Source organism: Aquila chrysaetos, chromosome 26 (genome assembly GCF_900496995.4).
Source record: "Aquila chrysaetos chrysaetos chromosome 26, bAquChr1.4, whole genome shotgun sequence".
In the NCBI taxonomy this organism is placed as follows: Eukaryota; Metazoa; Chordata; class Aves; order Accipitriformes; family Accipitridae; genus Aquila; species Aquila chrysaetos.
In genome coordinates, this window is record NC_044029.1 from 12,448,352 (window position 1) to 12,476,190 (window position 27,839).

General features: G+C 37.9%; 1 protein-coding gene across 10 annotated transcripts in view; it reads left to right on the top strand.

Annotated features, from left to right (window-relative positions):
* OSBPL8 (oxysterol binding protein like 8) overlaps window positions 1-25,613 on the top strand; it is a 93,792-nt gene extending 68,179 nt beyond the window's left edge. For all 10 annotated transcript variants that reach the window (XM_030002738.2, XM_030002736.2, XM_030002735.2 and 7 more), the window contains 19 exons: window positions 197-277; window positions 1,160-1,261; window positions 2,485-2,688; window positions 7,212-7,296; window positions 8,475-8,646; window positions 10,625-10,859; window positions 12,247-12,431; window positions 13,215-13,296; window positions 13,995-14,093; window positions 14,543-14,639; window positions 15,001-15,099; window positions 16,596-16,693; window positions 18,075-18,164; window positions 18,747-18,883; window positions 19,237-19,422; window positions 21,987-22,074; window positions 22,479-22,581; window positions 23,189-23,294; window positions 23,550-25,613. In XM_030002738.2, coding sequence (XP_029858598.1) covers window positions 197-277; window positions 1,160-1,261; window positions 2,485-2,688; window positions 7,212-7,296; window positions 8,475-8,646; window positions 10,625-10,859; window positions 12,247-12,431; window positions 13,215-13,296; window positions 13,995-14,093; window positions 14,543-14,639; window positions 15,001-15,099; window positions 16,596-16,693; window positions 18,075-18,164; window positions 18,747-18,883; window positions 19,237-19,422; window positions 21,987-22,074; window positions 22,479-22,581; window positions 23,189-23,294; window positions 23,550-23,685 — 2,385 coding nt within the window. In that variant the 3' untranslated portion in view covers window positions 23,686-25,613. The remainder of the gene's footprint in view (window positions 1-196; window positions 278-1,159; window positions 1,262-2,484; window positions 2,689-7,211; window positions 7,297-8,474; window positions 8,647-10,624; window positions 10,860-12,246; window positions 12,432-13,214; window positions 13,297-13,994; window positions 14,094-14,542; window positions 14,640-15,000; window positions 15,100-16,595; window positions 16,694-18,074; window positions 18,165-18,746; window positions 18,884-19,236; window positions 19,423-21,986; window positions 22,075-22,478; window positions 22,582-23,188; window positions 23,295-23,549) is intronic.
* The last annotated feature ends 2,226 nt before the right edge of the window (window positions 25,614-27,839 follow it).

The following is a 27,839-nucleotide window of genomic DNA, read 5'->3' on the forward strand; positions in this document are numbered from 1 at the left end:
TGGGGGGGGGTTTGTTTGTTTTTTGTTTGGGGTTGGTTTTTTTTTTTTTTGAAGTGGGTGAAACAGTAGAGGAGTAGGAATGGGAACCTTACAAACATAACTGTGCACTTCAAACACTTTCTAAACTGCCTGCAACAGTAATATATCCTTGTATCTATCATCGTCATTTATTTATTATGTGTTTTGTGAATTCCAGTCTGAATCCAAGCTTTTCAATGGCTCTGAGAAGGACATCTCTTTATCTTCAAGCAAACTTACAAAAAAAGAATCTCTCAAGGTGAATTAATTTCCTACTAACTCCTCATGGACTATAAATGGATTCACATAGTTTTACCATATTCTCTAATGAGAAGACAAAAATACCAAGTAGTGATGAGACCTATGGAATATTTAAGTATTGTGAGAAGTTGTGGTGTTGATTCTCTTCAAATCTTATTGTACTGTTTCTTGAGTGTGGGCTTCTATAATGCAGGCTTTAAGATGGTACAAAATTATAGGATAACTCAGAAGATTATAAGATTGGCAGGGACCTCAGGACATCTACATGCAATGAAATGATGAATTGAATTATCAAAGTTACAATTTGCATGCCGTACCTGTGGCTTTTCTACTGCCGCCTTCCCACTGTGTTTTAACAAGACCAAACTCCACTGTTTGGCAGATATCACGTCAGGAGAAACATAAAATTATTTGCCTCTAAAAGAGGGAGATACATTGCTGCGAATGTCTACTGGGGGGGGGGGGGGGGGGGAATAATTGGTGGGTGAAGTCTACTGATCAGATAATGTATCTGTAAATCTGAATGTAGCCTAAATTTGGTTTTGTACTTTACACCAGGAAAGGAAGGGGCGGAGAGGGTTTGTTTGGTTGGTTGGTTTTCCCTCTGTGTTTCTAACAGGAGTTTCAAAGTCCTCAGTCTTAAAAGCAAATAGCAGAAGAATCTAAAATTGGTTATGTCGTAGCCGCTCTTGAAACAGAGCATGAAATAGTTATTCGCACCTTGAAGTCAAATGCTGTGTTTTAAAGCTACTTCTCTGTATCTGTGTTGCAAATTGAGTTTAGCTGGTTTTTCCTCAGCTTATATTGATAGATGTCTTTGTGTGCTCTGATTACTGACTTATGGCTGTGGCATTGTAAGTATTTTTATTATTATTTACAGGTTCAAAAGAAAAATTACAGAGAAGAGAAGAAGAGAGCTACGAAAGAATTACTTAGCACTATCACAGACCCATCAGTTATTGTTATGGCTGACTGGTTGAAGGTCAGAATCCAAGTGTGAAACTTGACTTGGAGATGTAGCAGCTGCTTACTGCTTTCTGACCAGAATAGAAAAGGCTCAATCTTTTACTTGCTGTTAATTTTTTTCTACAAGCACAGCAGCCACTAATTGCATCCTAGGGTCAATCCTAGGGGAATAATAGAGAAACCTAGCTCCCACTTACTGTAGTCACCATAGTCACATGCATCTTATGTGTATAGCCATTAACTTCAGATGAGTTGGCTTTACAATTCTTATTTTGTCCTTTTTATTTTACACTTTGAATTGAAGCTCTGTTACATCTGTAACAATAATGAAAATGGTTCAGTCAGATATTTGAATACAGATTTCTTTGTGTATTTCTGGTAATTTTCCTTTCCTTTCTTAAGAACTAACTGTCCTCTAATACTGGTACAAAAGGTGAGGAATTGATTTCTCAAAGATAGTAGTCAGTGTCATCAACAGTAGTGCAGTTTCTATATTTGTATATAATTCCTTAAATTTGTAAATATATTCCTTGGAAATTGTACAAGAAAAAAGATCTGTTACCCATTTTTACAGTTTGCTCCAAACAATAACTTGTCTGGAAAAAGTTTCTCCAGCTTTTGTAAAAATCACTGTAAACAGGCTAAAACATTGCTCAGATGTCAAGTTGGCATTCAGTCGTACAGACACAAAGTAATTAAAATCCAGAGTTGATAGAATTGATGCAAGCAGTCTAATCAGATGTGCAAATTCAGGGACTTGAAAGGATCTTACATTTCACATATGGGTTGAAGCTAACAGCTGTTATAAGAGGTTTTATCTAAGAAATTCAAATATATTTGAGTTATTTTGTGAATATCCTGTTTTTCTTATCAGACGCCTGCCCTGTTTTCAGAGGAGCTCTGTTTCCAAAGGTTATCGTGTCTTCATGCTAGTGATAAAATATGTTCCAGATAGGAAAACTCATGAAGGTTTCAGATGAATAGTCATACTTCCTATATCTGGATGTGTGTATACCTATTCTTAGAATAAGTATTCATCAAGAAAGAATAGAAGAGTGAGCGTTGAAACTGTACCTTTGTATTGTCTTTGATAAACCTGGGTAAACTTTTGATAGACCTGATAAACTTTGTTTGAAATAAAAACTAGAAAGTAATTTCATTTTTAATTCTCATTTTGTTAAGGGGTATGGTTTTGGTATTGGCTTCACTGAGATATAACAGTAACTGTTTATCTTCTAGATTCGTGGTACCTTGAAAAGCTGGACCAAACTGTGGTGTGTACTGAAACCAGGAGTGTTGCTTGTTTACAAAACTCCCAAAAATGGCCAGTGGGTAGGAACAGTGCTCCTGAACGCTTGTGAACTCATTGAGAGGCCTTCTAAAAAAGATGGCTTTTGTTTCAAACTTTTTCATCCTTTGGAGCAGTCCATATGGGCTATAAAGGTTAGTGGTAGCATATATGGTTCTTAACAGATGACTAGTATTAGCCAGCTATGAGTAAAGACAACCTTAATGAAAAGCTGAACTGCATTTTTTGTTGTAGCTTTAATGGTTTGTTTATTGTGAATATAAGTGTTCAACATCTAGTCCTCTTCATCACAAAAAGTATTTGATTTATGCTGCTCTGTATACTTAAATAGCTTCAGAAGTGTGGTGTGCAGAGGGTTGCCATTGAAGAGGTTAATGCCATCACTGGCAATCATTTAAGTGGGAGGAATGAGTGTATAACGTTGTATTTTACATCAGTTGAATCTGAGAAATTAAGGAGGGAAGTCATTTGCCGAAATGAAAGAGATGAGATGTGTTATAAACATTTCTTGGCTTCCAACCCTATCTTCATGTAATAAAATGTCAGCCTAGTTCAATTTGCTTGTAAGAGTAGAAATTCAAATGACATCCTTGTGCAATTATAGCTTATATTGCAACTTGTTACCCAGTTGTGTTCCTTTTTGGCTACAATTTTAGGAAGATAAATGTTTTCCTTCAGTTCTGATGTCTGTTTGCTTTGTCATACGTGGCATAATATTGTGAGGAGCTCTAACCTGTAAGTGTTGAAAAGCACAGTGTGTTCTGCACAGCAAAGGTTTATTTCCATTTCTTATAAGAATCTTTAAACAATGAGTAATAGCAAACATTATACTCTAGTAAATGAACTATTGTAGTCCTGGTTTTGTGTTTGCATATGGAGAGGGAGTGCAGAAGCACAGCACAAGTGAACGTACTTACCTCCTGAAATGATATCTTGCTTTAGATGAAATTACTGTACAATATTAGGACCCTTGTCATAATAAATTAATTATGCCCTCTGCAACATACCTCTTCAGATACAATCTCACAATTAGTACCTATCTTCTGAATCTTAAATTGATATAGATGTACTGTTGCATCTGTAGAATATGCTGCATTGATTTTGTCTTCCTTATCTCAGACTGGGAAGTCAGTCAGCTAGTATAATTCCTGATGTTTGTGGTCTTTCTGAATTGTTATCTTTATCAATGTTATCTAAATTTACCAAACCTGGGTCAAATCTTCTGTAGCTGCTTTTGAATTTTATGTCAATATTGCTTAGGAGGACTTTTCACTAATTAGTGGTGATTTCACATTTGCAGAACACAGACTTCATATCCTTTTTCAAAGCTATAGGGTTTGGTGTTAATGTGTTTTAATTATTTATGATCATGTATACATACATTGCAAAGTGGTGGCCTGTCTGCAGAAGATCACAAATCAGTCTTATATTTCTTTATTGCTTGGCAATGAGAAATGGATTTGTTTGTTTTTTTAACTAGATATTTAGAATTTAGAGGACATGCCCCACCAGATTTTTACTTTTTTAAGGTAGGTCAAATTTTGAACCTGAACAAGTTGATATTGTCCATTCTAAATGTGCTGAGAGCTGGAGTGGCGTTTGTTCATTTTGGTATGGCTATTTGCAGTTGAGAATTACTGGATTTAATTAGATGAAAGGCCTTGAATTTTGAAACCTTTTTCTGCCTTGTTTACCTAGTCAATTATGATGTCCTAGTTACAGATTCATTATCATGAGGCAAACTTTCATAAGCATAACAGCAGTTGACTGATTTACAGAGTAGATTTACCAGAAGAAGCCTGAAGTCTAAGGCAAAATGACCCTTGTTTGCAGTCAGTGCAGGAAGATGACATTGCAAGAAACATTTACACAGGTATAAGTATTGCAGGAGATTTTCTCACTTGAGCACACTTCGCATAGTGTGTCCTTCTGGCAGACTGCAAATTCTCTTCTGCAGTAGTTTGTGGCCAGTCACTTCACACACTACCTTAAGCCTGTTGCTGTGGTCTTTGATGTTCCTCCTGCACTCTGAGGTAGCTGATGCACTGTACCTTGTTCTGTCTTCCTCATGTGCCCCGTCCTGATGCCATTTCAGTTTTCTACAATTAATAACTAGAAAAGTTACTGAAAATGATTTTTCTGAAGTAAATTTAGTCAAGTGTGACTGCTTAGCAGTTTTTATTGCTTCCTCTGAATGTTCATGACACTTGAGTTTTATTGGCATGGATGTTCTGTAGGAAGTGAACTTCAGAGTTTTTCTTTAATCTAGTGGAATTTTTAACTCGCCCGTTACCTTGTATTGGAGTAGTGGTACCGTCATTCTGTCAGGAACAGAGACAGTTCAAATAAAGTCACCTAACAAATGGAAACTAATGTCTCTCTCGTACAGAACACTAACATACTGAAAATTTATTTTGAAACCATAATGGGTGATATCAAAGAGAAATATCCAGTGCTTTTTGGAAGAGTAATCAATTAGAGGAAATCAAGATCCACGAGCAGTTATTCCAAAATAAGTCAACCTGCTCAAATGTTCACTGCAAATTATTCATTTGATTTTAATCAATGTATTGTCAAAGCACCTAGGGGAGTGTAGCTTTCTTGCATTAAAAAAAAACCAAACCTGAACACCAAAACCACACTTAATCTCTAAATTATAGTTGTTTGGTACAGAGTAAGCAGCGTACCCTGCATGCCCACAGTATAACCCTAAAGGGGAGACCTCGCGGGCAGAGATCTGCCGTTAGTCCGTGTCCCGTGACCTGAGAGTTTCGAGGACTTGCGATGGCCGAGACCTTTGCAGGGCGCTGGTGCACCTGCGGTGCGGCCGCCCCCTCCGTGCAGCCCCCCCAGGACCTCTCCCTGCCTGCCCACCTCGGGGCGAGGAGTGCTCACGCATGGGGTTGTCCCTCCTGGTTCTCGGTACCAGCTAACTCCTGATCCCCGTGTTGCCGCTTCACCAAAGACTTTCCGTAGGCCCACCTTTCCGCTCGCTCGGAGGGAGACTGAGGTTTGGAATCTTGTTTCTAACACCCAAGTTGCTGATACCCCGTACTGACTATTCGGGAGTTTCTGAACATCATTTACACCAGCACTAGCTTGCCTGTATTGGTATTTAAGTGCCACCAAGACTCCTCGTTACCTGCCTCTCGCCCTCGGAAATGTTCTGGCTGTTTCATTTGCTTGCTTCTAAAATATCTGCCTTTATCTGCTTTTGCTCAAAACTTCTGCTGGCTTTCCAATTCCCTCTTCTAAGCCTTGTACTGGCTTTTCATTAGGCTTCTCTGGGGGAAATCAGTTAAGGCCAAAATGTGTTAACTCATTAGTTAGGCAGGCTTAACCCAGCTTTCAACGACAGCTTTCAAGTATATTTAATACAGCCCTCTTTGCCTATCAGTTGTCTTAAAGTTACCATAGGTAAACTTTTTTTGAAGGGGCTTTAAAATCGTTGTTTAGCATTTTATTCCAAAATGAAGCTTGACAGAGATGGAAAGGTCTTTTGGATTTTTATTTTTTTTGCCTTTTAATTTGTGAAGTAGTGAAAATTAAACTTTGACATTTGACATCCTCTGTGTGTCTTTTGTTGAACATAATATCATGGTGTCCTGCTGATACCCTTTATAGAGAGACTTAAGCATCTAAATATCTTTTATGGACCTGGGCATCATCTCTTCTTTTTTCTTATTTAAATGCCAAGCCTACAGTTAGGCACCTAAATATTATGTGGACTTGAGTACTGAATAGGTAGACAGGTTGAAGGGGAAGGAGGGAAGGAGAAAGGATGAATGGGTTCCTATAGCAATACACAGTGTTTGAGTGGGAGGAATTACTTCCATTTTATTTAAATATTGATTGACTTACCTGTCTTCTGAAGACAGGCAAAAATCATGCAGTTCTGGAGCATAGCATGCTGCTGAGACACCAAACACATTGTCGTGTGAAATAAGCATGAAGTGGATCACTGAAGGCAGCCTCCCGTTCTCTGCAAGGGTTTGGCTTGCCCTTGTGTCTCTCTGCGCTATGAACCATAGCATCCTTGTAGGAATTGAGAGGAACCTTTGCTCTCATCAAGAACAAATGGGACTGGAGGGGGAAGAGCCAGCTGCTGTACAAATGTGGGGTCTTCTACTAGGCAGCATTTGTGGTAGATCAGCTCTATTAAACCACCCCACAGATACGTCTTTTGTTTTGCTTGCTTTCAGTCTTACCTCTTCAGCTGAAATACTGAGCTGAAGAGGAATGTCCCTTGTGAGCTCTCTACACCCAACTGCAGGAATCGCCGGACAGTGAGGGTGCCTCCCCCATGGCGTTCCTTTTGATGCTTTTGTCGTCTTGCTATAAGTAGCATCAGCAGAGCATTTCCAGGTTACTATGCCAAGTCTGATTTACAAAAAAGAAAAACCACCAAAAATTATTGGAATCCCAAAGACCGTTCTTTTTAAAGTGGGGTTGAATTGGGAGCTATACTTAGAATGAAGTCTTTGAAGAAGAAATCCAGTAAAAGAGGGCTGTCCATCTTTCCATTCATGTCTTCATTAGATGTTGCTGAGTGACAGTAAATAGCCCTGCAGTGTGTCAGCTTATTATTACATTGAATAATAAACTGTAAAACTGAATTAAAATATCTGATGCTGTTGTTTGTTTTGTGTATTTCAAGGGTCCCAAAGGTGAAGCAGTTGGTTCTATAACTCAGCCATTGCCCAGCAGCTATTTGATCATCCGAGCTGCTTCAGAATCAGATGGTAAATATATATATATCAGAGTTTTTCTGTGGTGACAGCAGTTAGTTATTAGAAAGAGATGGTTTCAGTTGTCTTACCATGTCTATTACAGCACTGTCATTGCAGTTTAATTGTTGTTAAGGTTATCCCTTAAGTTAGTGCATTCAGTTGTGTTGGTACTAGTAGTTTTTCATGGTTATTAAAGGAAAATTTTGGCCTGAAGAAACTGTTATTGAACTCCTTGCAGTTGCCTTGCGTTGGCTGGGTAGAGGAGGGGGAAGGGGTTCAGATTTAAATATATTAATGTATGTCTAAATACTCAAGCTAGTGCCTTTCTAAAGTGCTAACGTGGACATTCTTTTTAATGAAAGCATTTGTGTGTTATAAAGTGCAGCAATTGCCTAGAGTTCTAGTAGTAAAAATTCCCTCAAAATATAGTTTTCTTAACACCCTTTATCACTGGGGAGGTGGTGGTCAATATCAGTGGTCAATATCAGTGTAATCATCTTCAAAGGTTACAATGAGGAAACAAAACTTAAAACTGTTGTGTAACCTTTCTAGCAGCTGCTTTCCTTCTACTGGTTGATTAAGCATACCCCTGCAGACTTTAAAAACAGGACTCTATTTGCCTTCTGTATTGAAAAATGGATTAGATATATGGAAATGAAGACATAAGGAGCGGAAAGAACACACAGATTTGTTTAGTTACTTTTTTGAAAAAAAAAAAAAATTAGAATATCTGCTATTTTATACTGAAATGGCACTTATATGCTGTCATCATAGCTCCTTATCCATATTGTTATTGTATTACATCAATAAATTTTGTCAGCTGATGCAGTTACTTAATCTTTAAAACTAGAGTAGGGCTGTGGGCAACTTCGGAGGAATTCAACAGTCAGGGCCTGGGTGGAACCATACTTGCATTAAGGAAGAAATACTGGAATATGCTCTAACAGAATCATGATTTACCTTGCTCGTCCTACACTTGAAGCATCCCTTGTACTAGAGCTGGGTAGTTGTGAGTCGTTTTTATGTCCCCACCAGATTATAAAATCCAATGCATGTAACATGGAACAACTCTGAAGTGTGTTTTCAAAGACAATGTAAGCAGACCCAAAAGGATTGTGAAGTTAGGAAATGAAAATTGTATAGTTCAGTTATATCCTTAATTTTTAGTCTAATAATAAATTTGTCTTTAGGCAGGTGTTGGATGGATGCTTTGGAGCTAGCACTGAAATGTTCAAGTCTGCTTAAACGTACAATGATTAGAGAAGGTAAAGAACACGATTTGAACTCTTCAGCAGACAGTACTCATGTCTCTCTCTATGGTCTGCTTCGTGCTAACAACTTGCACAGTGGAGAAAACTTACCGTAAGTGAATTACTATACCTAATTGTCCTTTTGGCAGAACGTTGTAGTGATAACTTCTCCGCAGGGAGAACCTCCTTCTAAGGTTGTGGTTCTTTTTGCTCCTGAATTCTCTTTATATGCCTTATTTCCACTGTGGTTTATATTGTATGTGGATAAAATGAAAAATATTTTTCAAGCAAAGTGGATACAGAGGAAAGTTTGGCCCAAGGAACTCAAAGTTGAGTATCACATCAGTAAGTTTAAGTACTCAGTTAAACTGTTAAAAGTTTAAATTTTTTATATCTTGAAGTTGGTCTCTCATGTTAGCTTCACCTGAAAATAAGAGGTTTAGTACATGTGACAACAGTTGGTAGATGTGAATATAAGTTGCTGTTCTTTGGTTAAAGAAATGACTAATCCCATCGTTACTGAAGTGGTTTCAGCATGTCTCAGCTTTGAATCATCAGATGGATGAATAATGATTCAGTCACCCTATTATTATATTAAATTAAATGCACAAAAGTTGAAATTATCTGGTATCACCTGCTATCTAATGTCTGAGTGCCCTTGAGTAACTCCTTGTTTATTTCAATAAATACTTTCAGCCAGATTTTTGGGAGCATAAGCTTTTGTGGAAATATATTATTAAACAAACATGGCGAATGAATGGTGTTTTCAAACACTTCAGTTGTGGTACCAAAGTGCATTAGAAAACATAAAATATTTAGTTCTTTGAAATAATTGGGTCTGAAGCTCGTGCTATGCACAGTTTCTCTCAGTAATTTTCCACCAATTCAATGTACTTTCAGGTGGATGTAAATTTATTTCAAATAATCCCTCCCACCCATGAAGAGTTAGCTGCCCATCTGTCTTTTCTGGGTGGGCAGGAATTTTGTACTGCTGTTAAGAGTGTGCTCCTGTATTTGAGACAGAAGACCTAGACTGCAAGAAGTGGCAATTCTTTCTGGCATAGATAGTCTAGGAAAAGCACAGAAAAGGCAAATTATTGCCCCCTGTCCAGATGACCAAGCAGGCTCAGCTACAGTTTTGTTCCTTCTATTATCTCATGGAAACAATAAAACTGCTGTGCACAATTCAGCTGGAGATCTGTACTCATGAATAGTAGTTTGATATCAGCAGCTGGCCCAGATTACAATCACAGCAATTAGCTACAACTGTTAAGTCTAATTAAGACTAATGGTTTAAGTAAGTAGATCTTTGGATATAGCATATTCTAAGAGTGTGCTTAACTATCTAAGCAACAAAACCTGCAGCTCTAATTTTAATGATGTTGGCAAGAGAGAAAGAAGAAAGGTAAAAGCAATTTTAGCTTCAGCTGAGAGCTAGCTTTTAAAAGTATGTTAATAGCAAGAGGGGGTCCACAGAATACATTGGACTGATACTTTAAGATGGTCACCTGAAAAATAGGGATGAAGAAAAAGCAGAGACACTCAATGCTTTTTTGAAGGAGACTGAGAGTTGACCTCGTTGCTCTCTCCAGCTTCCTGAGAGGGGAAGTGGGGAGGGAGGTGCTGAGCTCTTCTCCCTGGGATCCAGGGATGGGACACGTGGGAATGGGTCAAACCTGTCCCAGGGGAGGTTTAGACTGGACGTTAGGAAGCATTGCTTTACCGAGAGGGTGGTCAAACACTGAAACAAGCTTCTTAGAGAGGTGGTCGGTGCCTCAAGCCTGTCAGTGTTTAAGAGGCATTTGGACAGTGCCCTTAATAGCACGCTTTATCTGTTGGTCAGCCCTGAGGTGGTCTGGCAGTTGGACTAGAAGACTGTTGCAGGTCCCTTCCAATGTAACTATTCTAAACTTGGTGCATTTGACAGTTCAGTGAGAAGAGCGCATCCTATATGCTTCCAGCAAAGCTAGTTTGACATTGCTGCCACATCAGGCTTGATGTTAGCAATTTTAGTGTGTATTTTATTAAGATCCTGGTTTGGAAGCATGAAATTATTGTGTGAAGATTCATTTAACCTTTATTTTTTGTAGGTTAAATGACAGTGAAATTGAAAGGCATCACTTTAAAGATCAAGATATGTACTCTGACAAATCTGATAAGGAAAATGACCATGACCACGAGGAATCCGATAATGATGGATTGGGGAAAAGCGAAGAAAGCGATAGCGACACATCGGAGCGACAGGATGATTCTTACGTTGATCCAGAACCAATTGATGTCAAGGAAACTACTTATTTAGAACAGAGTCATGAAGAGCTTGGGGAGGTAAAAGTGCTGTTGATGTAATGAGCAAGCAGCTTCTCCAAGTAAAAAGCTGATATTTTAGGGGTCAGACTATGCCTGAAAACTGACTTGCAGGATTGGCTTTCATATTTTCAGCAATAACGGGGGAAAAAGTTCTGTTCACCCATGTTCTGCTTTGCTTTGCTACTCTTGTGCTTGTGTCTGAGATTTTAACAGAGATAATGAGATTATCTGGAATATTGCTCAGACAGAAGGTGCTCAGTTTGAAAGGGCCACCTACAGCAGAAGTTGACCATGTCTACCCATCTTTTTGTTGTTATTTCTATTTGGTTTTTATTAACTTACTCCTGTTTTTTTTCTTCAATTAAAAATCTTCAAGTTGAAGATTTTAATGCAAGATGACACTTTTTTTCTACTGCAGGAGAGGAGTTAAGCAGCCTTGGGGTCTGCAGAATTCAGTGGAAGGCTTGCTGTGTTTCTGATGTCACCATGCATTTTAATATGATGCCTCAGAGCTGCCATTCCACTTCTGCAGGTTGTCTTACGTATCTACACAGGCAAATACGACAGGGTTTTGTATGTTTTACTTGCTATAAAGATACCAAAAAACTTAGTAACAGAAATTGAGATGAGCTTTTTTCACAGATCTCCCCTTTCTTCTCAAGTGCTAACTATGAGGGGTTTTTTTTTTCATACTGATGGGACATAAATACTTTGTGCTTTATTGCTTTCTAGTATTGTTTCTAGAAGAAGCAGTAGTTTAGGAAAAGTTGAGGAGTTGACAATAAATTCTTGACTGTGTGTTTTAGAACTGTTCTGGAAAGAGGGCTGCCTTTCCTACAACCTTTGCTTTTGATTTCAGAAACTGTAAGGAAGAGTATCTCCCCTCTCCTTGGTCAGAAAGGAGCATATAGTAGTGTGGCTGCTGGTGTTGCTCACTTACCCCTAAGTAGTGGTTTTCTTCAAGGGAAACCACCAATACTGTTGACTGGTCAAGGCAGTGAAATGCATAAATGTGGCAGCTTTCTACCAAGTTTTCCCCACCATGAATGAACAGCCCTTTGCTATATAAGACCTGCACATGAGAACACAGAGTAATGTACTTGATGCCTAGGAAAGGACTAAGGAAGGATTTCTGAGCAAAATTGAACCTCAAATTTTTCTGGTTTAGGGCTTATGAAAACAAATGCGGTTTTTAATGCTGAATATTACATCTGTCATACTTCATTAAAGATGTATCATAAGTGTATTTAGAGAAACTTGATTTTTCTTCCATAGTTGCTTCAGCTTCTCCGAGTGGTTCATTTTAAGTATCCGTTTTCCAATCTCATCCTTGGAATGTGTTGACCTGTCTTCTGGAGGATTATTTTCTTTCTCCTTTCTGTAAGCAGTTTCTTGTTCATCCTAGGCAGGGGAGGCTGCTCAGACAGAAGTAGTGTCAGAAGAAAACAAAAGTCTGATCTGGACATTGTTGAAGCAAGTCCGGCCAGGAATGGACTTGTCCAAGGTTGTACTGCCTACGTTTATCTTGGAACCTCGTTCTTTCCTGGACAAGCTGTCTGATTACTACTACCATGCAGACTTTCTGTCCGAGTGAGTCAATCCCATCTCTGGTTTTCATTCTTTTCATTTTTTTAAACTAAACTGGGGTAATGGTGTATACTGAAAAGTTTGATCCTCTCTACTTAAAACAGTGTCATAGACTGCTTAGAGTTTGAATGTTTGTCTGACAATGTATCAGTCATCAGATATCCTTGTTTTCTGAAAGCTAACTGCCTGAGAGCTCATATGGTACATCTTGAAGTCTGGCCCCTCTTGGTAATTTAATAGCAAATGTGTTGCAGACATTTCTGGTTTAGCTTTTGGAGACTGGTTAGAAGACTTCTTAAAATTAGTTTAATTTTTTTTCTCTAAGAGGTATATTTAAGATGGTAAAACAGTACCAGTTAACCTTTTTAATACAGTGTTAAGTTCCATTCAGATTTATAGTTGCCTGCTCAAATGTAGCTAATAAATTAAAGACTGTAAATTGAAATATTATTCAACTCTGAGTTCTGTACGTGCGGAGGCCAGTTCTCTAAAGTAGTATCTTATAAATGGAAGAACTTCAGTGGGGGTGGAACAGGATTTAATGTTACAAAGAGCAGACTCAATCATGGAAATACCATTTCTGATTTTTTGTTTGATTAGCGTTTTGAGACAATTATTTGAAAACTTTGAATTTGATGAGATCGGGCTGAAAGTTTTACAGTACTGCAAGTCACAAGACCTTTGTTTTAGTCAGCTCCTAGATTCAAGATATATCACAGCGATTGATAGCGTGTTATAACTGAAACAATACTGATATTTGATCTGTGAGTTCTGTTTGTTTCATAGAGCTGCCCTTGAAGAGAATGCTTACAACCGCATGAAAAAAGTAGTGAAGTGGTATTTGTCGGGATTCTACAAAAAGCCAAAGGTGTCCTTTCACATACTATTTTGTCTTTACTTTAGTCATTGCATCTAGTTTGAGGGCTTAGGGAAGTGCTGGAATAAGTTTTCTTTTTAAATTATATCACTATGCATTTTTTAAAAGCAAGGTTAAGTTTTTGTTATTTACACAAATGCATCGTGGACCTTTTTGGTCCCTAGCCATGCTTAAAATAGACTATATTCAATTGTTTTTTTCCCTTGGAGTAGAAGTTGAACTAAACATTTTGTGATAAAGTTGAGCCAGTTCTATGTTTACCATTCTCCAGTGATAACATGCGGCAGTTAGAGGAATAATATTTCCACTACTTCACTTATCTTTGCACTAAATACTTTTTATAGTCATGTTGGTGGGAAACAGTATTGAAAGAAGAAAGTACTTACTACTAAACTTCAGACAAAAGGTCTGTAATAATTCTCCTGCAAAAAAATCTTATATTCTGTTTGTCCTTATGTGTAGCCTGGAATAGTTTAGCAGATTTAGTATATCTATGCCGATTTCTTTAGAATGAAGAGCAGAGTAACTGAGCATAATATTCAAATGATGAAATCAAGTACAACGTACTTTAGCATATAAATTAGATCATTTTTTTTTTGTGTGTCTTATCTTCAGTGAAAGACTGATAAAGTATTTCATGAGTTCTGTACCTGCATTGTATGGTTACTCTCTGTTGTATTTCTGTTTAGGGACTAAAAAAGCCGTACAATCCTATACTTGGTGAGACTTTCCGCTGCATGTGGATTCATCCAAGGACGAATAGCAAGACTTTCTACATTGCAGAACAGGTAGCTGCAATAACCGGTCAAATATTTTTAAGAAAAATAAATGCACTGCATTTTCGTGCTAGCCAAACAATATGGTAGTTTCAGAAAATGTATTTAAATGTATGAATAGTATCCTAAAAGCTCTCCTGGTGAGCATAGTTTTTTTACAGATGTCTCTCTTAAGTGTGTCTTCCTAGAGAGACAGAAAGGTGTTTCCAGCTTTTCTGTTTGCTCTTCCTCCAGGAAAAAGTCAGGTGCTAATTTTCTTAATTCTTGAAATTCAGTATGTGTTTTCTTGATCTTTATCTGTAAAGATTATAGTCTCATTTCACATATATTAACTGTATTCTATTATGTGCAGCTTGAATTTTGCATTCTGTCATTATTAGCTCAAGGTTTATACTATGTTGCATGGGGTTTTTTGTTGTTTTGGTTTGGTTTCATTTCAAATATGTGGTTTTTTTCAACAGGTATCGCATCATCCTCCAATATCTGCCTTCTATGTTAGCAACCGCAAGGATGGTTTTTGCCTTAGTGGTAGCATTCTGGCCAAATCAAAATTCTATGGTAAATAATGGGTTTTTTGGTTGTACCTGTATTGAGGAGTGTAAAATTGGTGCAAATGAGCTGTGTTTTGTGGATGAAAGAAGGCTGTTAGAAGAATCAGGGGTTTGATCATTGTATTACCCTTTCCTTACAAAGTTTTTGCTACTGGTCTTTGGAATTTTAATTTCTAGTTTTGGATTCTATATTTGGATTCTATTTTAATTTTTAATTGGAGATGCTGTGTATTGTAGTGGCTTCGCTAGACAGGATAGATTGCAATGCTAAATATACTGATGTTCTTAATTTTATTGCTCATTTAACAGGAAATGTTGACTGTTGTCTTGCAGGGTGAGAAATGTGATTTTCTGTGTTTGAATTTCAGGGAATTCATTATCTGCCATACTAGATGGAGAAGGACGGCTGACATTCCTAAATAGGGGAGAAGATTATGTAATGACAATGCCATATGCTCATTGTAAAGGTAGTGGGTTTTTTTCATTCTCTAGATGGCAAAGTTATGAGAACAGAAGTTTAGGATTCTAAATAGTTCATTATTCTAAATAGTATACTGTGTTGGATTCGAACTTGTCATCTGAGAAGAGTGTTCTGAACATTGGCAACATTGGTGGCTCTAGGCTTCCACATATTTTATCACGAGGAAAATACATCTGTTGTTTAAGCAATGATCTATGTTTTGGCACAGAAAAAGATTTTTTTTTTTTTTTTTTTTTTTTTTTTTTTTTCATAAATAGTAACAGCATATATATAGCTATCTGTCATTACATGGCAGCAATGTACTGTTTGGGTTGTCTTTTTTTTTTTTTTTTAAGAACAGTTTTGAGCTTTTCCAGTATTTTCCTCCTGTAAACATAAAAGGCAACGTAGGATCTACACCTCACTGTGTGACTTGAGTGTAAATTGTGACCATTTGTCTTTAGTTTCACTGTGGGAAACCAGTCAGTAATTTGTAAAGCTTTCTGGAAGGTCAGTAGTAGTACAAAATACACTGCAGAATTGCTGATTTTTAAACTGCTACTTACTTAGGTTTACCTACCCATATATTCTCTGCCACAGTTCTCTTTTGGAAGCCTTACAGTCAGCAACTATAATATTTTCCTTCACTTGAGATGTATGAAAATCAATTAGCAGAATTAGGTAATTTGACATTAGTTTGGTAGACTCTTCTCTTTCCATTGTTTGTGGGTGTTTTTAATATTCTGTTGGATTTTTTTTTTTATGGCTTTGGTGACAAAAATAATACTTAACAATTAAAAAGCACATAACATATACATACATTCAAGTCAAACAGGAAGAAGGAGAACTGGTGTGACTAATAAAGCTGATAGAAAGGTAGAAGAATATGCAGGGAAGGAGAATGTGCGTGGTGGAAAAAACATATTTGCACATGCATCCACTGTATGTAAAATATATTCAGCGTTTCAAAAGCTGGATTGCAGGGGGAAAGACAGTAATGGTGGGAAAGAAAGTGTACTCAGCATTGTCAGCCTTGTGCTTCCAAAAATCTTCAGGGAGGTGATCAGTGTTGTCTTATATTGCTTGTCCATGATTGTCTTCACCTGCGGTCTGACTGTACATACTGCTTCTGTTCAAGTTAAGTTTTTCTTTGCTCTCTTTGTCATAGAGTTATTTTCCTGTCTTAACCTCAAAAGCTTCCCTCCTCCAATCATCTCCAATAAGACTAAATACCACCCTTGCTAGAGACAGCAGCATATGCTGCCAAAGATATTTCTTAATAAACAATTTTTCCTGCTTACCTGTAGTTGACTTAGGTCTTTTTGTTTCTGTTTGGGTTATCTTATTTGGCGGAAAGATCATACTTATCAGTAGGAAAGGTCATCTGAAAAGATGATTTTTCTTCTGGCACAGACATGTTTACACCAGGAATTGTGCCCAAAGAACTTAGGGGTTTTGTCTTGTTCAGTTATAAACATTCATTTTAGCTGTTTTCTCCTGCAGGAATTCTTTATGGCACAATGACCTTAGAGCTTGGGGGAACAGTCAACATCACCTGTGAGAAAACCGGCTACAGTGCAACAATTGAATTCAAACTCAAGGTTAGTAAATGCTGTGAGTGGGCACAAGGAGGAGAATGAGTATAATGATAATTTAAATAAATAAATAGGTCACTCCTTAGATATGATCTGATTTAATATGGAATTGTCTTTTTGTCTTTTTGGAAGCAGGGATTTTAATTTTAATTGCTACATATGCAGCTACATGTATCTAGCAAATAGCGATTATTTAAAAAAAAACAAAAAAAAACGGAACTACATTGTCATCTCTTTTCTTAATGTGTTCTTCTGGGTCCAAAGGTTTTGACTGAAACTTACAGTGCTGTCTTCATCTCTAGTGATAAGAGATGCAAACATATTGCTAGTTGTATGAATCTTAAGAACGGCTCTAGTGGTGGAAAAGCAATGGTCTGTCTTATCTCCAGCAGTAGCAACAGTGTATGTCTAGGAAGGTGTAAGAACAGGGGAATTGTTTAGTGATCTGATCAGTGGTTCAGGTATTTTGTGTGGTGTTGTTAATATACTTTGGTGATTTTTAGTTCTCTAAAAATATTCAGGGTCTTTTTAAACTGGAGAGCTCTTGGAGGAGAACTCAGACCCAGGTTCCCCTCTTCCATCCTGGGTAAATTTGAGTTATTCACAACACCTTGAATAAAGATGATGCAAAGGCTTTGGCTAACATTTACATCAGCCTAATGCCCAGTGCTAAGCAACAGTTTACATGGACTATTTTTGGCAGCTGTGCATGCTGTAGGAGCACGTCACTCCCCACTCACAAAAGCTAAACAAAGGTTTCTAAACTACTTATAGATGACTTGCACTTCTGAAAAATACATTTGCTGTCTTTGAGGCAGAAACTAATTTAAAACTGATCAAATAGTTGTTAAGAAATGTGGACGTGGAGAGGGAAACTCTATTTGGTTGAAATTAGAGGGGAAACATAAAAGTTAGGAGGCTGTGTTAAATGATATTTTGCCTCATCAGCCCACAGGATACATGTGCAGACTGTCAAAAAGGCCAAAGAAAATCCCTGGCAATCATTTTTGTTGTTGCTTCTGCAAGAGTTAATCTCTAGTAACAAATGGTCTTTGGCAAAGTGGTGAAATTAGTGTAGCAAATTACCATGTCCTCCAAGATGTCATTGTGTCACTGTTTTCTGCATTATTTTACGGGGTTTTTTTCCACTTTTCTTCAACAATGCTTTTGCTCAGCAAATCTTTTAAGAAAATACAGCATGAGAGAACAACTTACTGTGTTTTAGGCTTGTTTTGGGGATTAAAGAGGCAGAAGTTATAATACTAAAAGCCGTCAGGGCTGTTTCCGTCACATTTCACAAATGCACTTTTTTCCTTAACACTAAACATAAATGCAAAAATAATTTGCTATTAAAATATACATGAAAGTATTTTTTTTTGTTTTGCAGCCTTTTTTGGGTAACAATGACAGTGTTAACCAAATATCAGGGAAAATCAAGCTTGGCAAAGAAGTTCTGGCTATTTTGGAGGGTCACTGGGTAAGTAGTGAGTGATGATATTTTAAAAATGCTGGCTGACAGCTGAGGTGAAAATAGCACTTAGTTACAAAAAAGACTCAAGTTTTAAAAACAAAAAAAGTTGATTAAGTCCCGCTTTTATAGAACGTATCTCTTTATAGTTAGTTCTCTAGAGAGTATAGAATCAGCATAGTGTTATTTGCAACTGTTAAAAGGTGGAAAAGTTGTGTGTATTTGAGTGGTTCATGAAGAAAATACATTTCAGCTTGTGAAACGTTTTTAGCATATGTGTTAGTACTATGAAGAATTGTTATGGCACCAGCATGAAATGTTTATAATTGTTTCAGTTCTGGTGAGATGACACTGGCACTGCTGGTTTTTGGCCATGGTAATGGTTCCATTGCAACTCTGTTCCAAGTTAGAACTAGCACAGCGTGCAGAAATTGAATTTTAAAGTTAGCATATCTAATTATTCTTAACTACGTGCATCCAAAAGAAAAGAAATTCTTGTTACAAAAAAAATTGCTTATTCCTCACTTTTGTGTTATTTTGGCACTCTTTGAGATTATTACAATTAAGGTAACTGAATTATATATGTTACAGGACAGTGAAGTTACTATTAGTGACAAGAAGACAGATGTTTCAGAGACATTCTGGAATCCGACATCTGATATCAAGCAGCGTAGATTACCTAGATATACAGTGAAGTTTGAAGAGCAAGATGACTTTGAGTCAGAGAAGTAAGTTCACTTTAGAACCATATATCATTATTTTGAAAAAATAAAACTCATCATCTTCCAAATTATGAACAAATTTTATGGTTTGAACATGGAACACATTAGGAACAAAATATGGTTTCTTTCCTTCCCATGTTTGCTGATACTCACTTGTAAAACAAGAAGGCAATACTGTTAAATAGAAGGTTGTTATTTACAAACTTTACAGTCATGGAGATTCTTGATGGAAATGTAGAAAAAACATATATTACAACTTGGTAATACCCTGTTAGGGGTTACTTAGCCTATAATTAAGGAAATGTTTGCAATTATTTCTGTCAACCAGATTGTAACTCTCTATATTGCTCGTTTGTCAGGCTTTGGCAACAAGTGACAAGAGCAATAAATAACAAAGACCAAACAGAAGCTACTCAAGAGAAATACGTTCTGGAAGAAGCTCAGAGAAAGAGTGCCAAAGAGAGGAAACTTAAGGGTGAAGAGTGGACGTGCAAGCTGTTCGATCAGGACTCAGTCACAGGAGAATGGCACTACAAATATGCTGAGTGAGTCCTGGAGTGCTTGTAACAAAAACTGTTTGTTAAATGCCTGGTAGCGTCATTGAGCCTCTTGCTGTGGTTTCAGGAGGAAAAGAATTCAGATATATAGCTGAGTTCAAACTCATGAAATGCGCAGTGCTACTTAATATTCCTATTAATACATTTTCATTAAAATGCATAATTTTTTAGCTCAGCTTGGTAGGCCTTTTACCAAAGAGAGGATGTTAATATGTCGTGTTGAAAAGGCAGTGATTGCTAATGCAGGAAACCATGTTTCATGTAACCATTGCAATGGCCTTTTTCTTTTTTTTCCTTTTTTTTTCCTTTTTTTTTTCTTTTTTTTTTTCTTTCTTTATGGTTAAGTGCCTTGACAAATTTGTGCTATGTTCTAGAGTTCCTTGGGCATGGCACTTTGGGATGCATTGTGCTCCTTCCCTGCCCCTGCAACTGACCAGAGCAGCTACACAGATTTTCCCAGACTGGAAAATATAGTACACATGGGCATATCAACTGAAAATCAGAAAAGCCTGTGCTTAATTGAACTGAGCTGTTTAATTTGTTCTATGTTAGAATAACTCTGAGAGTAACAGGTTTACAGCAGTGGTTAATGGTGGGACCTCGTAGCTCAGTTGTCAAATACGCCCTGCCCACACAAGTGTCTGTGAAGCTCTTTGTGTGATGATCTGTATCAGAGATGAAGATGCAGCTGCGTCTCTAACTGCTGGGGTGCATTCTGTGTTCTCACCAACTCTTGCAAGAGTCAGCCTGGAGCTGAGCTCTTTGCTAGTGATGGTTTTCACAGACCACCCACGTTCTCCTGATTCTTTTACAATACCCTTTTACAATATTGCAAGGATTGTAAAAGTAAAATATCCAAAGATGATATACTCTGAGTTAAGTAATTCTGAAACTATTGATGCTGGAAGTATATTCCCATGGCTAAACCTGGGAACCCTTCACCTTTGTGTACAAGAATGGCAATATTGGGGCAGGGGCCTAAGTGTACGTATAGGGAAGAGTACAAGCATCCTGAGTGCTCTTCATGTCTCCAGCAGATTTGCAGCTTGGAGGTTTCCTGGAACAAAGCAGGGATTCTGTGTATTTAGCAACTCCCAATAGATTTCTTTTCCGTGTATTTCCTTGGTTTCCTCTTAAGTCTGTGCAGACTTTTACCACTCAAAACATCCTGCAGCAGGGAATTCCCCAACTAGACTAAAAGCTCTGTGAAACACCCTCTCTTGGTTTGAACCTTCTAGTGCTGTTGATGCCTCTTGCTTGTTGGAAGAGTTGCGAATAGTCCAGCTGAACTCTGACTGCCCGTACTGTTGAATCCTGTGTAAAACTGTCAGGAAAAGTACTGCGCTTCAAATCTGTTAGGTCTTAAAGCTGCAGGGGATAGTCTGTCATGTTAATCTGCATTATTTCTTGTCTCCTTGAAGCCATGTGGTTCAAGGATGGGCCACGGAAATGTGCTAGAAAGCAGTCTGCCCTGTCAGCAGTCCCTGGAAGAAACTTCTGTCTCCTTTTACACATATAATGCTGGCTCACTACCTGGTCCATGTAGCAGTCTTTTATGCTTACGGTGAAAGATGTGTTCAGTGAGCTGTGGCATTTGTTAAGGTATCCGGATTATGGATTTAGGCATCTGGATTACAGATACAAGAGACCTTTGGGAGACCAATGCCTAGTTCTTACCCAGTTACCTTAGATGACATTTAATTCAAGTCAGGTTAAGCTAAGATGTAAATGCAGATCTGTGTTCACAACATCTGAAACAGCTACAAATGTTTTAAAAGGCATACAGGAGATGAAAGGAAATCCATGCTTAATCTACTCTCACTAAAGCTGTGCATCAGAACAGTCTTCATGCAGCTCACTTGCAGTTTCTATCCTGAGAAGGCTGTAATCAGGGGCGATGTTGGTCTTTGCCTTTGGCTGCTTGTTGTTCTCCAGTGAGCTTTTTTTTTTTTTTTTTTAAATTCTGTATCAACCTGTACTTGGAAAAGCACTCTTTAAAAAAAAAAAAAAAAAATCAGAACAAGAAAACTGTGTATAGCTCATTAGTGCCTCTTTAAACCACTCTTAATTACCTTTAGCCACTTTAGGATGAAGGCAGGTTTTGAGGTAACTGATTCTTAACCTCTCCTTCCTAGGTATCTTTTAAAAGAAAAAAACAAAAAGCAGTCCGAAATAATAATACTTTTAAAAATCCTTTAATTCCCTGTAGTTCTAAAATAATAGCTGTACAGTAGGCAGAAAACCTCTCCAAGTTTGACAAATACTAATCACTAGCCAGATAAATTCTTAATGATATTGTTGGTTAATACAATAGCTTGTACTCCTGCCAGCTGGCTGAGGGTTTCACCTAGCTGTGAAGTTTATTTTTTGGCTCTCTTGGCCCTTCAGGTTAGGACTGGGCTGCAGGTGGAAGATAAGATCACTTATTCCATGTCTGACATCTGTATAGGGAGAGAGTGCTTTAACCTGTTCATTCCAAGTAGTTTCTGAACAGGAAAATAGTTCTTATTTAAATTGCTGCAGTATTGATCAATTATATTCACTTTGTCTAGTACCAGACCGTGGGACCCTTTGAATGATATGATCCAATTTGAAAAAGATGGCACCATCCAAACAAAAGTTCGACATCGGACACCAATGGTATGTTCCAGTTCTGTTAGCACACGCAGGACGGTCCAGGGACTTGTATATATTACGTTATGTGTATAAAGGTCATCAAAGCATTGGGAGCAATAGGAAATACAATTGTTATCCTACAAAAATGTAAATTTACCCAGTCCATAGTCTTTCACTTCTGTGTTTCTTCCTAAGAGGTAGAGGTGACTTGATTGGATAGGAATATAAAATATGCAAACTGGAACTCAACATTTTAATGTGTATTTTCCCTTAAATGGGAAGATGGACAAATTTCAGACTGCTTATACTTTAAAAATTTTAACTTGGACTTCTATTAGATATTGTGCTTTTAACTATTATTATTAGAATGTGCTGCTTTGCTACAGTTCTGGTTTTCTGGAAATAATTTGTAAGTTTATCAATTGTAGGTTAGTGTTCCAAAAATCAAACGAAAGCCAGCCGGTCAGAAGAAAGGAGAGTGTGGTTTCTCATCCCCGGAGCCTGATAACCAGGACTCCTCTGGGAGTGAAGGTAGGAAAAGATACATTTGCATACAGAAATAATAAATTTATTTGACAGTGAAACAGAGTTCTGTAGTCACACATATTTTTCTTATCTCAATGTTTGTATTATGAAATAATGCATGCTTTAGATCACAGTTCTGTCCAACATGAAGCACATTCTGGAAAAACAAAAAGGAGCAGAATGGCTCGTGGTTTTAATTGCAAACTTTCCTGTACTTTTAAACATTAGTATGTAGTGTAGGTAGGTTTAAGTGCTGCAAATATTTAGTATCTGGGGGAAAAAAACATGTTTTTAAACTCTTTTCTTTCTTAAAACAAGATTAATATTTTCAATTTGTACATCAGTATGTTGCTAGAAGGCAGATTTTTGTTGTTGATAATGCTTGCAGAAATTAAACAATACAGTGAGTGTTTCAAGATATTTGAAGCGCTTAACTTGCTGTCCTTCTGTGCTATAGGTGACTCTGAAATAAAGCTTTAGCTTTCAGTAGAAGCTTATTTAGAAAACTTTCTCCTTATTTTTGCAACTGATTTAGTTTGTTATTAGTACTTTGTTCCTTTTTGACTTGGCAGTCACTTCTGTGAATTACATCTGGCTTTTTGTATCTTTCTAGCGCAACTTTTGAAGCATAATACTAGAATAAGGAAAAAAGGGGCAGACCTTGGTGAACTGCAGAGTGCCATTGAATCTATAAAGGAAACACAAGAAGACATTAAGAGGTAGTACTAAATAAAATGCTTTAAAATGGTTTAGAGAATATTAATTTTCTAGCTTTTTTTTCCTTGGAGGCTGGTATGTATCTTTCTGCTTTAAAGCCTTGATGTCTTTAAACTACCCTTCATCCCAAATACTGATTGCTCATTGATGTTTCATAATTTTCTTCAAAAACTGTCTTCTGTAGGGAGCTGTAACATACTAGAAAATGTCAAATTGTCTAGACTGTAATTTACAAGATAATATTTTCTTTCTTACAGGGACATTATGGCTCTACGAAATAGAGTCGTGTCTAATTCACCACCCGTGGACTACCATTTCTTGCAGTTTAAGCACTATGTCTTCATTTTACTCGTGGTTCTGCTACAGCTTATCATTAATTTCTTGTTCAAATAGGAAGTGTGAACAAGGGCCTTTCTGAACTGGAATGATCGAACTGTTACTGGGGACCATATTTTAAGTTGGACTTTAAATGATGCAATATTATCTAAAAGAGCCCTGTAGCAACAACTTACAGAACTTTGCGTCAGCGTCCATGGTTCAGAGTCATACTCCCGTCTACCCAGTTGAAGTAAGAATTGTGTAAGTGCCAGTACGCTCTTGCTCCTGGTGTGTGCCTCTGTCTCGCAGACATACAACATCAGCCTTGTGTTTTATATTACGTCATATGCTGTACTGATGAATCTTCACCACAGAATAGATGAAGTTAAAAATTCAGAGGTCAGACCCTGTAGGTAGGATGTGATTCTCGTTATGGTAGAGTGATAAACAAGCATACTTTGTTACGTTTAAACTTACCATTTTTGTAGCAAAGGAACTTTTGAAGTAGCCAACAGTTTTTGTAAATGGCATTGGGTGTTTGGAAGTAAACTTTTGTTTAAGGTCAAACAAATACATTATTATACAAAGATCACAAGTGTTAGGAACTGGCAGGTAAAAAGCTGAAGTCTTTGGGAATTCTGCAATGCAATGTCCTTGATTTGTTTTGGAAGTATGAGGTTTTTTTATCCTGAATTACTATAGTGGCTTGTAAGCCAGCTGTTTTATTTTTATAGTTTTAAAACTTCAGATTCTTCATAAAAACATTCCTGCATCTGCTGTATGGAGCACATTTTTTAACAGTACAGCACCTGGGAAGGTACTGTCTTGATCCCCTCTCTCCCGTGAATTGCTAATGTCAAGGATTTATGGTATGTTGGCAAGTCTTGATAAATCTACAGCTTTGAATTTACATTTGTGTATGGCCACGTCACAGTAAGGAGGCAGACTGCTGATGCCAGGACTCTTTCTTATTTTTGAAACAAAATGTGAAGATGCAAACGTGTGCTTAGTATGTAGCTTGAGTTGAACCTCCCAAAAGGCAGACGATGTAGAACAGAATTTGGGCACGGTCATGAGTTCACTTGCAAATGAAAACCTGTGTGTTTACAAGGGGAAGGTCTTCAGAAATTGTAGGATGGCTAACACCACACATATCAAAACAAATGAGAGTGAAACCCTAAGTCTTTGTTAAATTTCTCCTTACTGCAGTATATACTACCTAACAGAACACATGGATGCACCTATGCATTATGCTGTAGCCATACAAATTAATGTGAAGCTTAAGTTTCAATTTAAAACCAGGGTGTCTAACATTTTTATTTGAAGAAATATATGCATGTATAACCTTGTAAAATTCCAGCAAAAAAATTTAGTGCCAGTGTTTATCTGGTGAATTCCTTACCCCCGTCAAGCGCACCAAGTCAAAAAGGAGCTGTACTATTGTAAAGGTACTCTCTGTAACCCAGATGAGACAAGAGGAGGGTGAGCGGCACAATGCAAAGGGCAGCCAAGTTTGTGTTCAGAGGATCCTCTCAGAAATCAAATCCATCCCGGGCAGTGGAACAGTTCAAAGGTCACGTTTGGCGCTTTGCCACAGCCCGGTTATCCCTCTGCCTTGGCCAGCCTCCCTGACTCTCCAGGTGATCTACCTTTCTGTTCTGTGTCAGTCTCACCGGTGTTTAGTGAAAATACTATTTATGTGTTGTTTATCAGTCTAGCTCCTATATTCCTGTGGCTGACACCTTCGCACACCTCCCCTTCTCTTTTACCTTTACCTTTCTTTGGGCCTCAGCTACGTAAAAGTTTATTGCGTAAGCAGTCAACTTCAGCTTATTTCTTACAGCTTCATATTAGCATAGTTTGGTCTTGAATCGTTTTCTGGAATGTGGCACCTTAACCAGAGGGATCTTGTATACGTGGGCAAGACCAAACTTGGGTGGACTTCTATTATATCTACAGCTGATGAGGTAAAATTTGTGAATGTATAAAGTCCCTCTGTAAAACAAAAAACCAAGAAACAAACAAACAAAAAAAACCCCCCCAAAAAAAACCAAAAAAAAAACCCCACAACAAAAAAACCCCAAAACATAAGTTAAGTCCCTAAACAGAAACTGAAGTTGCTAGCCATGTATAAAATGGCATAAAGAAAGCAGAATATTATAGCATTAATTTAATGTTCTCAGCCTGGATTTTGGCCATTCATTATTGCATTCAGATGTCAAAGCTTCACCTGTCTTACGATCTACAAGCCTTTAATCATACTCTGTGTGTGAGAGTAATAAAAGAGGAAATGAGAATTTGGGCAATAACTTCAACCCCCTAAAATAATACTCTGCTAAATTTGTGGTGCTAAAACTTTTGACTGATAGTTACAAGCTTTTATCTCTCTTGTAAATAGAAATGTCCTTCTGCCCTTTCGTGTTGATTTTTTTTTTTTTTTTAATCTCTTCTATTCTAGATCAGTTAGTAACAGTCTGTGTGTATTTTTACACAGACTGCATGGTAGTAACTGTGGATTTGACCCAGCCAGCTGGGTGGCAGCGCAGTGTTGGATAATGTCAGACTAAACAGATACTCCGTATCTGAAATTCTTGCTCAGCTCAAGATAAGTAGACTTGAACAGAGCGAGACAAAATGCCTGTGCTTATTTTCCTTTTCAGTGTATTTTTTAGAGTTTAATTCTGGTTTTAGTGATGATCCAGGAAGGTAAAGGATATATGATGAAACTTTTTGAAAAGTAAAATTGCAGACTTCCGCTTGACTGTATGATTAGATAACTTAAATTCTGAAAAGCACATCGAAAACCTAGTAATTCCTATTTTGCTGGGTTTGGTATGATGTTCACTCGTGAATAGAACAAAGAAATTTCTTGCCTAATTTTTACAGTACAGCTGGTCACAGGCATGTATGAAGCCTGTTCTTTAGTGCATCACCATTGTCCTATTTAACCATGATGTGTAGCTGATCTTGAATGTTACATACTTAAGACTGAGCTCTGCGCATAGTTATAAAAATTGATTGTACAGTTTGCAGATGTTTGAGGGCTGTGGCCTCCTACTAGAAGTTTAAAACAGCACTTGTTTTCACATTTGATTTACAAATCTTGTTTTAGGTTTTGGGTTTTTTTTTTCTTGTACAGGAAATATTTTTCAGAATTTGTTGCCATGTGGTTTTGTTGTTTTGGTTTTGTTTGTTTTTTTTCAAATGCACTCTAAGCCTTTAATTTGCCATTTAGGTACAGATTGCCTAGTTAAGGTACAGGTGACCTAAGAAAAAGTAAATATGCCATGTGAAACGTAGCAAGTATCAGTTTCAGCAGTAGATGATGTTTCTTGCATTTCACATGTTGATTCCTCTTAAATAGTTGACATTACTTAATGAGGGAATAGCCCAGTTGTTCCCCCCCACTCCCCCCGCAATTAAATCTCATAAATTATTTGAAAGGTTGTCCCATGAAATGTAGTGATGGTAGTTTCTTCCCTTGTTTGTTTGTTGTTTGCTGCCCTCCTGTGCCTTTGGCAATTTTATTTTTTGCTAGACTGGTGTTTATGAAACCGACTTTGGATTCAGTGTTTGTTATAGTTTCTCAAAGGCTGTTACTTCACCACTGTTTGTGTAAATAACGTATAACAAGGATTCTGTACATCTGTAAGTTTTGATTATTGTTCTTTCAAGGGGTATCCTCAAATCACAGAAAATCTCGCAGATATTCAAGCATTGTAAACAGTGCCTTCTTGCTGGGAGTCTTGCTGTTCCGAGACACGTGAAGAAGATTTGTCAAGCGTGTGCCATATGTAACATCCGACCTTTCGTGAGGGCTTTCGTGTTTGAAAACTAACTTTCCTGCTTAGTCAGGCTCTGGGGGAGGAGGGAAAAAAAAAAAAAAAAAACAACCAACTATTAAAACACGTTAAATGACTCCCTCTTCTGGCTGGATCTGTGGGGGTCGATCCCGGGAGGCGGCGGCCCTTTCCCCTACGGCCCCTCAGCCGCGGGCGGGCAGACTCCCGCCCTGTGTGGAGCAAGGCCCTTCGCCTCCGACCGGGCGGCGGCACCGGGCCGTCCCCCCGCCCCGCCGCGATCGAGCGGAGCCGAGCCGAGCCGTGCCGCTGGGCTCCGAGCCGTGCCGCTGGGCTCCGCGTCCCGCTGTCCGCCCTCCCCGGCTCTCCCTCACCCGGCTCCGCGCCCTCCCTCAGGCCGCCGCTCCCACCGCGCATGCGCCGGCCTTC